This window comes from Littorina saxatilis, linkage group LG17 (genome assembly GCF_037325665.1).
Source record: "Littorina saxatilis isolate snail1 linkage group LG17, US_GU_Lsax_2.0, whole genome shotgun sequence".
Classification (NCBI taxonomy): domain Eukaryota; kingdom Metazoa; phylum Mollusca; class Gastropoda; order Littorinimorpha; family Littorinidae; genus Littorina; species Littorina saxatilis.
Genome location: NC_090261.1, coordinates 58,940,564 through 58,956,935, shown reverse-complemented (window position 1 = coordinate 58,956,935; position 16,372 = coordinate 58,940,564). Strand labels below are relative to the sequence as shown.

Sequence of the window (16,372 nt, the reverse complement as noted above, 5' to 3'; positions counted from 1 at the left end):
AGGACAGTACTTGTTCTAATGACGTATGATACCGATACATGCACAACCTGGTGGTGACCTTACGAGTAGTTTTCTACTGCTGATGTTATGAAGTCACCGAGACAAATTGTCTTCTCGAAATTCATTGTCCATTCCTCGGGAGATATGCAGACGAAGTGACAGAATATTTACGTGACGCGAGTTTTCGCATTATGACGTCTTCTCGAGCTTTGTTTCGCTTTTGACGTCAGAGAATTCATTTTGGAAGAGAGGGTCAAGTAAAGACGTCTAGGTGTATTTAGTCAGTCCAGGAGCGGACGAGGGGGAGGGGGCACAGGGGGCACGTGCCCCCCCCCCCCCCCGCCCGAAAAAAAAAAAAGAAGAAGAAAAAAAAAAGATTTTTCTATGCTGATTCTATGACCATTTCTAAGTTCAAATGGCACCAGATGGCACCATTTTGCTTAAAGGACCAGACCACGCTGTTTTAGCGTCAAAAACGCTTCGAATCGTGTTCCTGCGCGACCGAACACTTCCCGATGTTTGCAGTTAGTTAGAAAACCACTTTCTTACCGTCTTCAACAATGTTTGGTTTACTTCGGAATCTTCTAAGGCCGTAATCCGACGAATTTTGTGACCGAAGCGACGGATTTCTTCTCCAAAACGACCCGCCATTGTGCCGCGTGATCTTCGCGAGACTGGCTTATGAATAAATTATCCGTGACGTCACACCGTGTGGGGATGGTTGTTTACCAACATGACAACAAGCGTAACTGCAGACGAAATTGAACCGTACATGTTCGAACTACCGGTTTCTCTCCTCGAATCAAGCATGAAAGATGAGGGTGGAGGCCACTTCCAGCAGTAGTGAAACAGTGACGATGAAAATTGCGACACTGTTTGTCTCAGCGATCAAAGGTAAACACGCCCGCTCTCTGTGCTGAACTTATCGTCTGCTTTCGAGTCTGTGCTATTTTTTCACTCTCGCCTTGTCAACGCACTCGCGAATAAGTGGGATATTGTTTAAGTGTTCATGCATTGCATTCACGAGTAAAAGAACAACAGCTCATCGCAGTTTTAACTGTTCTTGATTATTTCAGAGACTGGTGTCAGAGTGGCCACTGTACCTGTTGTATTGTGTGGGAGGGGCAGATTTGAGAGAGAGAGGAAGCTAGCCTGAGGTACATTGTAGAATGAAAACTTGCAGGGGAGCAAGAATGCATCACCAGCCACGAAGGTGTACATACAACTTTTTTTGAGGTGCCTATATTTGTTTGATTGTTAAATGTATGTATTTGTTGTTGTTTTTAAAGGCTATCAAGAAAACTGTTGTCATTTAAATTTGTAACACTCAGTCACATATAGTTTCACACACACACACACAAGATTAACTCACTTGCATGCCCACAGAAGAAGTTTGCTCTTCACATTGTTCTGTTGTTGTTTTTATAATGTAATCATTGTAACATCAACACTCAGTAATAACCAATATTACAACACAATCACTTTTTCATCAGAACTCACTCACATACTACATGACTTTGTATTAAACCCTGGTTTATGGACACTTGCATTTGTACTTTGCATGGGAAAGCAGCCTGTAGCAGTCAAAGTCTGGGCACTGTTGCATTGTAGTCTTGCTGTGTATGCAGAGCTTTGTTGTAGCTGCCATAGACCAGTGTTGCCATAGGCCAGTGTTAGGATCACCACCCCCTCAAACAGCTCGTTCAGTTAACCTGATGCCTGTTTTAGACAGAAAAAAAAGTTACCACAATCAGCAGAACTTTCACCGGAGAAAGGGCATCATTCTTTCATACTTTCTTTCTCATAGCTTTTTTTTGGTTTTTATAATCTCTTCATTACACTAAATAACATCCATCTTAAGACCTATTTTGAGCCTTAATTTAAGTTGACTAGTAATGATATTAATCATAATGTATTTATTTTTATAATGTACAAACTAGAGTATGTATGTGGATATGTGTGTGATGGTGCTGGTATGGATATGTGTGGTTTGGGTTATGTGTGTACTGATGTGTACATTTTATGTGTTTTGTATGTTTTACGAGTGCGATTTTATGTGATGTTATTCTGTACACCAGCCAAAACAAAATGTCTGGTATATTAGATAATAAACGCACCTTTAAATTTATTAGCGACTACACCCCGTCACCCTCCAGTCCCCTCCCCCCCATTACACCCTACACTTTTAACATTGTATAAAAAATCATGCCCCAATATAGGTCCCTAGTTACCTGGGAGGACGTTAAGCTCCATAATCAACATCAACAACGTATTGAATTGAATTGAAAAGCTGGGGTTAGGAGGTCTAACTTCTTGAATTAAAGGTTTTTTTTCCTCAGGTGCATGTAGTTTTTTATTTGCTTGAAATCATGGTGTATTCTGGTTGTAAGAGAAGAGTCAATTTCCTTGTAAGCCTGCAAAATTAAAATTTGTCATTTTTGAAGTAGCCTACATTTTTGTAAGAGTCCAAAATAGTCCAGGATAAGGAGGAAAAACATAGGGTGGGTCAGGAAATCTGAAACATTGCATAGTTTTGTTTTGCCTATGTAGACACAAAAAGTACTTAGAGCACTTTTTCCCCCCCAAGAGAGCATAGCTTAGTTTTAATTATTTTAATGCCACTGTTAGCAAGAGGAGTACTACAGACAGCAATCAAACAGTGGGTTTTTTCTGTAGACATTGTTATTTCTGTTTAGGTGTTTCAGTAGTTTTCTATGCGGATAAATCATGCTGCATGATCACTAGAAACAATCCAGCTCTGTAGCATGCAAGTTTTTTAAAGGTTTTTTTCCCCATGTTACTCTGAGAGAAAAAAAACAACCCACAGAGATAAAGTTGAACTGGCAGTTTGACTGAAGCAGTGGTAATAACACAGAGTGCTCTTCCTACAATCAATTTTTTTATGTGGATGATGATGTCCACACATGTACTTGGTTGTATTATTTTGCTAGACTATGTGTTTCTGTTAGATATATCTGCTCACATGATTGTTGTTCATAATTTGACATTACATTTACTGCTGATCAAAATGTATTGTTGGAATAGGTCTGCTTAATATTCTGACTGCAGTTTTGTAATAAAATCAAATAACACAGATGTTTTAAGTATCAAAGTGCTTTTCACACACACACACACACACACACACACACACACACACACACACACACACACACACACACACACACACACACTCACACACTATGAGTATGACTGCAAACATGAATTTGTACTTGTATTAATTATAATTACTGTATTACAGAACCTGATCTGAAAAAAAGGACAACAGCAAATTATTCATGCAAGCTTGCTGTATTAACGATTTCTTTATCTATTTAATACAACACTGAATTAGATAACAACTATAACAACGTGTGTGTGTTTGTGTGAATGTCTATGTGTATATGGACGGACACTGATTAAACCTGAGACTCATCGATTACCCAGGTGAGTGTAAAAGAGGGAGAGAGAGAGGGAACTTTAAGGTGGGTGCATGGGGACGGACATATAGTAACAGATATATATGTTTTAATCTGTAATCTTAACACATGTGCTTAAAATTAGGAACAGATGCCATTCCACTACAAATACTGTCAGTCTGACAAAAACGCCCAGTGACACTGAACCCCTATCCCTTACAGAACACATTCAGTATACATGTACTCACTTCCTTTCGTCTGCGTTTAGTGAAAGCAGATCGTTCTGATGACATTGGTATCCGGTTTCTGACCTCCTGTGAGTGGTCAACAATTGTCGGAACTGGAACTGCGTTAGGCAACAGCTGTTTTGTGTGTGCCAGGTTTTCTTGCCGGCTTAACTGCGTTCGCATTGGAAGAAAGTGTCGCGAAACACACAACATCGTGTTGGCCGTTTCCAGTTAATCAGTCTTGCTGCAGAAGTTGTAAGCCCATCGGAAAAAGGTGACAACTGATGCCTGAACCTTTTTTCTATACTTCATAGCTATCAGCAGCCGTGCGCATTCCTTCGGCGTGCTGTTGATGCTCGATTTAGGCAAACGCCCACTTGAGCGTAAGCTGTAACTTTCGGTTTCCAAACACTAAGTGACGTCACAGCCGGTTCTCGTCTACTGGCGGCCATTTCGAAGTCTCGTTTAGCAGACGAATTTGGCGGAACGTTTTTAATTAAATCACAATGATTAAGCTACGAATCGGTGAATTTCTTTACATTTTTGGAATCTTTAGGTGCATTTCTCTAACCTTCAGTCATCGGTTAGTGGTTCTAATAACCTTTAAAACAGCGTGGTCTGGTCCTTTAATTGGGCAAAAAAAATTTCCGGGGGGCATGCCCCCGGACCCCCCTAGCAAATTCGGGCGCTTCGCGCCCATCACATTCACTTTCGATTCAAAGTGCCCCCCCCCCCCCTTACAAAGCAACTGATCCGCCCCTGCAGTCTGTGTTGTTCCTCATTCAACTAATGGCTCTAAGACGTTATTTGTGCTGTGTCTTGAGTTTGAGCTAGAGTACTTGGCTTTCTTTTTATGGAAAATCCCACTTTATATTCCTCAAAAACACGATCAACAACATTACAGCCATTAAAACGTCGGTTCAAAACACGTTTCTATCAAAGTGGACCGGAGTAGGCGTGTTTTACAGGAGGCGTTATAAGGAGAGAGGACGTGTTCTGAAAATAAGGTTTTGCATCCTCTTAAACTACAGGCTTTCAGGCGTCTCTTTGTGTTTTGTCTTGGAGTGTTAGCAAGAGTAGCTGACTTTCTTGTCCCTTTCGTTCCATTGAATTAGAGGGAGATTCCTTTGTAGTGACACACCGTGGCCACTATTGATTACTTGTCGGGCCGAACCAAGGAAACTGGGAGACGAATTGAGGGCGAAGGCTCACATGCCGATGCACGCAATTGCATCACGCACGCAAACAGGGTGCAGAGGGAGGTTGAGTTGCATTCATGTTCTTGGAGTTGTGCGTACTACGTTTGCACATTGAGAGATACGTAGACGAACAGGCACGCTGACGCAAATAAATGCTTAAAAGGATGTAGACGGGAAAAAACATGGGCGTGTACTTGTAAATGACATAGAGCACATGCTTGAACGTGCGCATGCAGGCACACACGCACACACTTGCAAGCACGCACACACATGTAAGCACATGCACGCATTCACACACACACACACACACACACACACACACACACACACACACACACACTCAAACACACAAACACACACACACACAAACACACTTACACACACACACACACACACACACACACACACACACACATAAAACACACACACACACACACACGCGCGCGCGCGCACGCACACACACACACACACACACACACACACACACACACAACTCCATCTGCCTTGGTGGCAACAATACATCAGAGAGGATTTTAACGCTATCGGTGTACCGTCATGGGACCTTTTACATCGTTCGCCAAGATTAGGACGTCTAGAAATTTTAACATTCCACCCGCGAGTAGTGTGAAACAATCCCCCAAGGCCCATAAATTGGGTTTTGTGTGACAGCAAGGGAATGGCATAACTGCCGAAGATTATGACACGAGTGTGGTAAGGATGAAAAATTGAAAACGAATACCAGTATGGTGTTTGTGAGAGAAATAACATGTGAGCACAACTTCAAAATGGCTTTTCGTCTTTTCAATATTAGACCAAAAACAAAAATAGGTGTGGTTACGGTAACATAGCCAAAAAAATAGGGTAGGTAGGTAGGCAATCACTTTTTTTTTTAACTTTTTTTTCTAATGTGTACAAATTAAACCTACTTGACAGGGAAATAAGTGTGCGACACGGGCGCTTTCGCTTTCATTGCGTTTTTTGCACTGGTTTTTTTTTTTGTTTTTGTTTTTTGACAAATGTAATAAAAAGTTATAGGATTGGCCCCTAAAAATAGGGTAGGTCGGGTTACCGTAACCACACCTTTTTTTTGTAGGCCTTAAAGCCCGATACTAATTGGACGAATTCAACATCGCGAAGTCTACTTCACGAAGCTCGCTGCACGAAGCTTTGGCACTGCAATGTTGGTACAAAGACATCGCGAAGTCAAGTTCGACCTTAATCTTAAGCTATTCTTTCAAACGACGTCTGAGAGCTTCTGTACAATTCTGAGGAACGGTAGCGGGACAGGAATGAGTACATATGATGTTTTCCGAGCACGGATAGTTGTCAGCTTCAACAGAACAGATGGGACCGACAACATGTACAACTGCTGACTGTTATTTTCTCTATGTATTCTAATTTGCAACAATGATTGTACCGTTTCATTCTCGATGCTATGGTCATGTTTCAGTATTTAAGATAAAGTCTGATTGTTTTTCCTTTGGCCTAAATTTAACGTTTCTGCCTTTAAGGATACACATTATCATTATTTTTATATCTGACTTTGTTCCCATTGACCTACATTTAACTGTTTTATCTTTAAGCGCACACAACATCAATAACATATTATCTGACTTTGTCCACATTGACTTAGATTTAACGTGTCTGTCTTCAAGGCCACACATTATCATCATTACCATATCTTAGTTTGTTCATATTGTCTTTAAGCACACACATAATCATTATTATTATATCTGACTCTGTTCCAATCGCCTTACAATTATCGTCTCTGCCTGCAAGAGCACACAACATCATTACTATTACATCTGATTTTGTTCGTATTTAACTTTCTGTCTTTAAGCACACACATTATCATTGTTCTACCTTTGTTTCTTTCAGATGAGGTGTGCGTAGTCACAGACGCAGCTAAGACCAGAGCATGGTGAGGTCTTGCACCGCAGGAGACCAGGCTTTGGCCTTCGGTCGCACCATCTCACCCCACAAAGCCAAACACCTTGTGATGGATATGTCTGCTGCCTCCGACACTGCGATGCCCTTTACCGCCTGCTCTCTTGAATCCCAAACAGGAATCGTTCTTATTGTCTAGTGTGTCGTGACTGACAGTTGCCCGGTCAGTCCATTGTGTACGTTATTCAGTGGTGCTATATTCTTTTCTGCCAATTTATCACTGCCATCGGTGAAACGTCGGGCAATGCTGAAAGGAATCTGAGAGGATACGATGCAGAAATCGAAGTGAAGGCAGTTTTGCTTTTCAGATGAATGGATAGCCTCAAACAGAAAAATAACATCTTAACGTCTTAAAGTCCTTTCGATATTTTTTTTTAAGCTATTCAGAAGTTAAAGTAAATCTTCGCTGAAAAGCTGTGCTAGCTCTGTGCGGCAGATAAAAGCTGCACCACAACAATGGCCGTGCATTTATCAAGGATTTTCAGCCTGGTGGAGACCCAGTGTCTGGTGTTTGTACTGTGGTCCATACTCCACTCCTGTTCGTCCTTCAACCTGGACGGCAGGCCCGGATCCTACGCCAAGTTCCCAGCGTGGGAACCCTGCCTCAACGGGTCCTTTTCCTTCGACTTTAAGACAGACTCTCCCAACGCTCTCCTGGTCTACTTGGACCACGGAAGGTTCAAGTTCTTCGAGCTGAAGATGGTTGGAGGAAGCCTTAGGTTAAGAGTGAACTTAGCTGAAGGTACGGTGATTGTCCGAGCCGGGGAGAAGCTGGACGATTCCGAATGGCACAAGGTGGAGGTCCGCCAGGACAATGAGAGGACCATCCTCATCATGGACGGCGTCCCTCACAGCAGAACCGCTCCGGGCAAAGTGACTGACTTGAGCGACGGTTCCAAAGAGGTTGAGGTCTTCATGTTCTTCGGAGGTCTTCCCAAGGAGTACGACAACCAGCTCCTGCGTCTAGCTCTTCCCTCCGTTGTGTTCGAGCCCAGGTTCAGAGGATCTATTCGCAATCTGTTCTTCAGGGATTGTGGTGGGGAACCTCATAGACCTGAGATGCGGGATTCGTTCGGGCTGCGTTCTATGGATGTAGATTTGTGTGAACGTGGCAACCCGTGTTTAAACGGTGGAGTGTGTCTCACCACGGATGACGGGTTATTCTGTGACTGTGCCAAGACTGATTACAAAGGGGAGAGGTGTGATATCGGTGAGTACATGTTAATTGTGTGTTGGAGTTTGGAGTAAGTAGTGTAGGGGGATGTGTGTGTGTGTGTGTGTATGTGTGTGTGTGTGTGTGTCTGTTTGTCTGTCTGTCTGTTTGTGTGTCTGTGTGTGTGTCTGTATGTCTGTCTGTCTGTCTGTGTTTCTGTCTGTTAGTCTGTCTGTCTGTCTGTATGCCCGTATGTGGTTGTGTTTGTAATAGTTACTTACTGAATGAGTGACAGGAACGATAACATTCTCGAAAAATAATTACTGACGTTGTATTTTGAGGGAAACCCTTTTGCACTAAATTGTGCGCTGCATAGATTTGCTTTAGTGTGCCAACATCAGCCCATAACATTGCTCAATCCAGATTCGTTGTTGCCTTCTATCTTACTCTAGTTGCTCTTGTTTCTGTTCTCTGTTTACCGAGCGATCCTCTCATCCTAGACAGAACCCTATCACAATTCACTCTGCATAACCACTGCAGATATTTTACGAGAAAAATCCAGCTGCTCAACGTAAATCCAGTCAACGAACAGCCATACATTTTTCATTCAGTTATTAGCTCCTTTATTAGATTCTGCCAGCGTTAGCCTGATTTCTCCGGCTCTCGTAAACGACCCGGATGTCCCAGTGTATTTATTGACCGTGCATAATCGTCAGTTCTCGTCTAATCTCGTCAACGGTGCGTGGAAACGCGACAACGTGCAGGGAGCTAGTTTTGCTCTACGCTTCTACGGCCTGGTACGTTTCGCGTTATTGGCACTTAGCTTACTTGGCTCAATTTGCTTTTCCTCCTCCCCATTATTGTCCCCTCTCCCTGCCCCAGCCAGGGCAGCCAGCTGTGGCTATTTCTGTCCACAGGCACCGTCCAGATCGATTTATGGTCCGTTTCAACGTGGGAGTCGTCGTCCGAAAAGTTGACTGACCTTTTGGCCGAAATTTATTGCCTATATTTTTGTAGCTTGAGGTATACATGGTTTAGTACAATATAAAAAACACGTATTCATTCTAAGGTATAATCAAGAGGTCCTTTGTTTTTGCCATATTGTTAGTTTAGATGCTTAAATAAAAAACCAATACAGAAATACAACGTAAATCAACCAATAATCATATCTTTACACAAAAACAGACAGAAGCATGGATTTCAATATAAATATGAACTGATATGGCAGGGCTAGCAGATAGCAACATTAAGATTATGTGAACCGTTATACTTCAAAACCTTTTGGGAAGAAATGTTTACGTCAGTCTGCTTCTAAACCAGCAGACCATTCTTTTGCATGAATAGTATTTCTTCACATCAAAAACACAAAACAAAACCACACACACAACAAATCATTTCTACGCGTATTATCCTTGTGGGGACAATCCGGCTTCATCACGCGTGCGCTAGCACTGCGCGAATGCAATAATCTGGTTAGTCGATTTTGCACTGCCTAGGATTGCACTGCTGGCCATTCTGGCAAAATCCTATCATTAGCACGTATCAGACACCTTGAGAATGGATTGGTGTTATCTGGTTGGCTTGTCTAATAAGGGTTTGGTCCAGAAAGAGTGAGATCGAAATACAATTTTATAGAAAAGATTTATGCCCTGGGGCTTATTTTGACGCGATAGAAAAGCTATAGTTTGTTATGAAGGTAAGCTGCTGAAGTGCAAGTCAGTCGGTACACACTGCTACTGAAAATAGTTTCATTATTGATTTTTCTGGCTTTTTGTTTTAGTTAAGTTGTTCAAAGTACAGACAGTGCATACTTCTTACAAAGGTAGTTTCAGAATTGGAATTATTTGAACTCTTCATTGGCGACACCAGCTGATGGAAAACAAAATTGCAATTTTTATGTCTATCAATCTGTCAGCTATCCTGCCTGGTGTTTGATTGGTCATACAGAGTCACGAGATCAGTTTGGACAAAAGGTAGTCCATGTTTCGCGTTCTTCGGTTCTTGAGGTCATTTTAAGGCCGTTTATTAAAAAAAAAAATACTGTAGCTTCGGACTCATTCATTTATTGCCGTTCATGGACGCCTCACATCAATGTACACAAGCTGACCAGTCAGGAAACCCTAGTCAATATAAGTTGTCACTTAAACGCTTTTTGGGTCATTGCTAATGGCTCTGCCACTGAAAGTAGAATGCGGAAACCCAATAAACTTGACAGCATCAAGGTTTTGGTAACGACAGTCTTCGGTGTATGTCAATCGTCGAATCGGCCGCCATGGTCACACGTGGATCGGTCATGTGTGATTTATATCGGCCAGTAACCGAAGACCGGCTCTCAAGGAAGTCCTTGTTTGAACCCCAGTTTTAACTTGAATTTGGCTAAATGCCTAAAAGGCTTTCTCGAGCGACCGATCATCTTGTCGTCCTGAACCGATCAAATAACTGGCGGAGCACAATTCTTGGCTTTGCACGTGACCAAAGTGTGTGCGTTGTGGAATCAAGACTGTAGGACGACACTCTGACAGGCAGACAGAGGGTAGGTGAAATCAGAAGTTCGGCAGTGTGTATTGGAGGGGGGGGGGGCACTAAAACTGTTACTAGCTGGTAATGTAGTACACCACTGTTTCTTCTGAAACGGCGAAAGGATCAACAGGGCCGATTTATTAGCTTTGCATGTGATCATGGTTTTTAGCGTTGGAGTCTGAACAGCAACATCATATACTGTATAAGTTGTCCTCAAATGAGTCAGAAGTTGCCAAGTCTTTGCGTTGTGGAATGAAAATCGGAGGGAGGGTTGGTGGAGGAAGTTGGAGGGATGAGGGAAGTTCGCAGAGGGAGGGAGGGGGCGGGTGGGTGGGTGGGGGACTGCAGAGAGAATAGCAGAGTTGTAAAAGAAGGGCCAGCGGCAGAGAAAAATCGAAAATCGATAGTCACTCTCCCCAGTACCTCCCATCCTTTTCAGCGTTTTGGTGGCGACCACCTCCTGTGTTTTCTGTCTTCGATCACAGTAAGCCCTGCAGGGGAGATGGGCGAGTCAGAGTCAGCGAAGGGGTGACTGTGTTAGTACTGTTAACTGACTTAGGTGATCCCGTTTGCAGACCGAAATGAAGAGACGCCTGTTGAGTCTAGTCTGTATTTGTTGTCGATCTTCCAGACTACTTCCCCAGGAAGAGTGCGCTCACACACACGCACTCACGCACTCACGCACGCACGCACTATACACTCACACTAACACGCACGCACGCACGCACGCAAACACGCACGCACACACACACACACACACACACACACACACACACACACACACACACACACAAACACAAACACACACACACATGTGAGCCTCAAGGATACGCGAACGGCAACATGAAAACAATGGCAAACATAACTTTATAATCAAAAGAGAACTTCAGGAACAACGGAAAAGAATGTAAAAGCCTGTGAACCTGTGTCGTCCTCCCTAGGCTTCTAAATGGATGGACACTAACATTGAACTATGATCTAGGCACATCAGTAAGTCAGCAGTTGTACGAGAAGGTAACTGAAATCGGTGATTGGCATCGTGCTTTCTAAATGAAGCCTATATATAGTCTAGTCCACCATCATGATAAGGTACAACCAAAAAGCTTCTATTATTCAGAAGCTTAAACTAAAGTCGGTCCTTAATTGACTTCGCGAAGAAAGTCCACCATCATGATAAGGTACAACCAAAAAGCTTCAATTATTCAGAAGCTTAGACTAAAGTCGGTCCTTGATTGACTTCGCGAAGAAAGTCCACCATCATGATAAGGTACAACCAAAACGCTTCTATTATTCAGAAGCTGAGACTAAAGACGGTCCTTCATTGACTTCGCGAAGAAAGTCCACCTTCATGATAATTAAGGTACAACCAAAAAGCTTCAATTATTCAGAAGCTTGGACTAAAGTCGGTCCTTGATTGACTTCGCGAAGAAAGTCCACCATCATGATAAGGTACAACCAAAAAGCTTCAATTATTCAGAAGCTTAGACTAAAGACAGTCCTTAATTAAGCACGAAGTCGACTTCACGAAGTCTTTTTACCGAAAACTCAGTGCTAAAGATTCGTGCAGCTAGCTTTGCGAAGTAAACTTCGCGTAGTCGACTTGGCCCAGTTAAGGACAGGCTTGAACAAAAGCTTCCATAATTCAACAGCTACGACTCTGAAGTTGGTTTTGAGATTCAAAAGCTTACGATTTTAAATGGCTTCATTGATTCAAGAAAACGAGAATTGTACTTTTCCGCAAGTTAAATCACCGGAAATGCTCTAGACTTTGGAAACAGAAAACTGCTAACGTATTCTTTACAGGAGACATTCCAGTGCACTTCGGAAATCGATATTATAGGTCTCTCCGATTTTTCCCTCCCCGCTTCTCCGTTTTAAACCCTCCACAACTGACGGTGTTTTTGTCTGTTAATGTCTGGACGCTTTGAGGGGGACCAGGACATTTAGAAGGGAGGGGATCAAGACTCTAGACTTAAAGGTTTTAAAGGCACAGTCGAACCTGCTCTGGCGACCATCTCTCGATCACGACCACCTGCCCATTAAGGCCACTCTAAAACATCCCCGACGAGATGTCGTTGCTGCACAATTCCCCTTTCAATAGCAATCACCTGTCTATAACGACCCCTTTCGGTCGGTCCCTTGGGTGTCCGTTATTCACAGGTTCGACTGTACCCCTTTTCACTTGTAAGCATTCACGTAGACTACCACAAACACGTCCAGGCAATCTCATGCGATGAGAGGATTCTGTCATTTCGATGTATACCAAAATACAAACAGCAAGGGCGTTTTCTGTGCAGAGTTGATGTTTTTCCTGATTTAATTTCCCAAAATAACGTTCGAAAAATAATTCAGGAAAAAATGTGCGGCTCTGCATAGAGAGCGATAAACTATCATCAATTTTCTGTTTATGTTCAAGTGAACGAATGCTCTTATCCCAAGCAAAATCCCGAACCGAATTGATTCAAGGATTCCGCGGAAGCTGAATTCATCATCAAGAACGAACGTGTGTATGTATAATGTTTCTATGGTATCAAAAGTGTGGGACTTGCACTCGACTAGCACCAATAAATAATTTACGAATGGCATTAATTGTGTTTTAAACGTCAGAATAGTGCTTGTGTACGTGATTGCTGACAGTAGCACAAGAAGAATGGTACATTGTATCTTTAAATGTCTGGACGCCCTGAAGGGGGCTGAGGAATTTCGAACGGAGGGGATGACTGTGTTAGTATTGCTGATTGGCTTAGGAGGTCCCGTTTGCATTAATGATATAGATTTCTGTCAGTAAAAGCGATATCTGTCAAAGATGTCTGCAGCGCGCACACACACACACAAGACCGGGAATGCACTCTCCATCTTCATCAAAGTCTCCAAAGGGGACTCACCTTGGTCGAGAGTCCATTCGCAGTCTTTTATATGCTGCAGACATCTTTGGCAGCTAGCGCTTTTACTGATTTATATATATATATTTTTTATCTCATAGTAGATTCTAGTTTGAGTTACATACAGAGCCTTCAAAGCTCTGACTTTGAAACGACATGACATTGGTAAAAAAAAAAAAGAAGTTTTATTCACAAGAGCCAGTTTTTTCTTTTGCTTCTTTTTAGTAGACTTGAACATGTACAGTGGAACCCCCCCCCCCCCTTTTAAGACCCCCCAATTTAAGACTCCCTCCTTTTAAAGACCTTGTTTTTTCAGACATTCTGTTCATAACCTCTGTAAAATAACCCCTATGTTAAGACTCCCTCCTTTTTACGACCCGATTTTCTCAGATTACTGGAGGTCTTAAAGGGAGCTCCCACTGTTACACAAACTTTCCTCGACCTGTCCCTCGTTGTGCACTATTTTTACGACCTCAACTGGTCGTGTTTTTGCCGTCGAGTTGTTGGCGCCCTGCAGCGGCTCCAGAAAGTCAGTGCGGAGAGGGCGACTGTGTTAATGCTACTGATTGAATCAGGACGTCGCGTTTGCAGACAAAGTCAGAGATATAAATACACACTCACGGTGCTACTGTCTATATATATCTTCAAGAGGTATTATTTATGCTTTGTCGACCGCCGTGGTAACATTTAAATTAGAATACAAATAAGATTAGTCGATTACGTTCAGCCTATCCTTTCTTTATTTGTTTCTTTCTTTATTTGGTGTTTAACGTCGTTTTCAACCACGAAGGTTATATCGCGACGGAGCCTATCCTTAAAGGCTGCCATATTCGTAGCGTTCATTAATTAATTCATATTGTTTACATGTGCCAATAATGTTATAAAACTGTACCTAAGGGGATATAATAACGATTGGCTGTAGCTTTCGAACACAGAAAAAATTATTTCAGTATTGCAAAGTGGTGTTGATAGTGTCGAATGTAAATAGAACAGTCTCAAACGCCATCTTTGGTTTACGAAACGTCACGAAGTGACGTCAACGGTCTAAAAATAGCCCAAGTCCTGGAGAACTGTTGCTAAACAATGCAATAAAGAATTAATTATTTCTCGTAATTGGTAAGGACTTCAAACCTAAAACTTTGCAGGAAGCTTAATTTATACATCCCCGCAACGATGGGAAAAGCCCTGGAAGTAATTAAACTAATTAAATAGGACTATGTCAGCCTTTAACTGGGCGAAGTCGACTACGCGAAGTATACTTCGCGAAGCTGGCCGCACGAAGCTTTAGCACTGAGTTTTCGGTAAAAAGACTTCGCGAAGCTGGCCGCACGAAGCTTTAGCACTGAGTTTTCGGTAAAAAGACTTCGCGAAGCTGGCCGCACGAAGCTTTAGCACTGAGTTTTCGGTAAAAAGACTTCGCGAAGCTGGCCGCACGAAGCTTTAGCACTGAGTTGTCGGTAAAAAGACTTCGCGAAGCTGACCGCACGAAGCTTTAGCTCTGAGTTGTCGGTAAAAAGACTTCGCGAAGCTGGCCGCACGAAGCTTTAGCACTGAGTTTTCGGTCAAAAGACTTCGCGAAGCTGGCCGCACGAAGCTTTAGCACTGAGTTTTCGGTCAAAAGACTTCGCGAAGCTGGCCGCACGAAGCTTTAGCACTGAGTTTATGGTCAAAAGACTTCGCGAAGCTGGCCGCACGAAGCTTTAGCACTGAGTTGTCGGTAAAAAGACTTGGGGCTGAATGAAGGACCGCCTTTGCGAAGACCTTCTGTGTTAACTACTCCGTTGTAACTTCAAACACGAAGAGAGAACTTTAAAGGTCCTTGTCTACATTTTTATACCGAAATCGCCATTTGACCATTAAAATGCAGAGTCTATTATCTACAAATATCAACAATACACCCCCTTTCGATCAGGAAAGACGAAGCCAGTGTAGCCGTTTGAAAATTCATTGTAGTATTCCAGCGTAGTACTCATAGTAGGATATCCCTATTTGGAAAATGCCAAGCGCAAAACTCCTCTCAAATCCCGTGCATTTCGTGCGTTTAAAAAAAAGCGTGGACAGCGCTCCAGTGTCAAACTGTTGCTGCACTTGTTTGGGCGTGGCTATAAGCATAGTGACATGAATTTGATTGGTCAGTATTTTTAGGCAAAGCACATGTTCTCAGCAAACAGAAAACAAAATATTGGAAGCGTGAGTCATGCTACCCAAAAATAAAATCTTTTTTTACATATATTTTTTTTCTATAACTTTTTCCCCATGGCTGAATCATCATCTGACATAACTTTTTAGCGAAATCTAACCATAAGATTATTGAAAAAAAGCAAAAATGTAGACGACCACCTTTAACTCTGGGAAACAGGAAACAGTATTCTTCAGAAAACTATTTGGAGACCTGCAAAAATCAGCAGTAGCCTCGCCCTACATCCTCCCTCCCTATTACCCGCCACTGCTGACTGCCTTTGTGTCCTTCGAGTTGGTAGAGTGAACCCCTGCAAGGCACCAACAAAGCTCGTCCGGGCCGGGTGATTGTGTTAGTAGTACTACTGATTGGGTGGGGGAGTCGCGTTGTTAACCAGAGTTAAGGTGCACGAGGAAGGGTGGGAACCAGCCGTGGTGTTTGATTGGTTGAAATTGAGATGTGTTGTGTTTTCAACGAATCAGACCCCGGGGTTTGTTCTCTCCCATTTGGGAGGCACCCACTTTCGCTTCGTGCCCCTCAGTCCTGAAGTCTGATATTAATGGGACGAAGTCTACTTCACGAAGCTCGCAGTACGAAGCCCTGGCACTGAGTTTTCGAAAAAAAACTTCGAAGTCAACTTCGGGTTCAACGAAGGACAGCCTTTAACTGAAGAGCTCATTTGCAGTTTCTTTTTTCGTGTTGCAGACATCTGTGAAATTCATCATTTGAAAGGTCCACCAATAAAATACGTTTTAATGACTTGAACGCTTAGATCGACCCACTCGGCTATTAATTCAAGTACAAGTAGAGACCTTGGTTTTGTTTTTGTTTATTGAAATTGGTTGAATT

The 16,372-nt window shown here is 42.6% G+C and overlaps 1 protein-coding gene and 1 long non-coding RNA gene across 2 annotated transcripts in view; both read left to right on the top strand.

The window, feature by feature from the left end:
• The first annotated feature begins 345 nt into the window (after nucleotides 1–345).
• Nucleotides 346–3,096, top strand: LOC138951842 (uncharacterized). The gene is made up of 2 exons (XR_011451230.1): nucleotides 346–894; nucleotides 1,077–3,096. It is a non-coding gene; the product is annotated as an uncharacterized lncRNA (long non-coding RNA).
• Nucleotides 3,097–6,731: 3,635 nt separating this feature from the next.
• The window catches only part of LOC138951841 (neurexin 1-like), a 91,973-nt gene continuing 82,332 nt past the window's right edge, over nucleotides 6,732–16,372 (top strand). Inside the window, exon 1 of the mRNA XM_070323400.1 lies at nucleotides 6,732–7,999. Within this exon, the coding sequence (XP_070179501.1) occupies nucleotides 7,246–7,999 (754 nt within the window). The 5' untranslated portion in view covers nucleotides 6,732–7,245. The remainder of the gene's footprint in view (nucleotides 8,000–16,372) is intronic.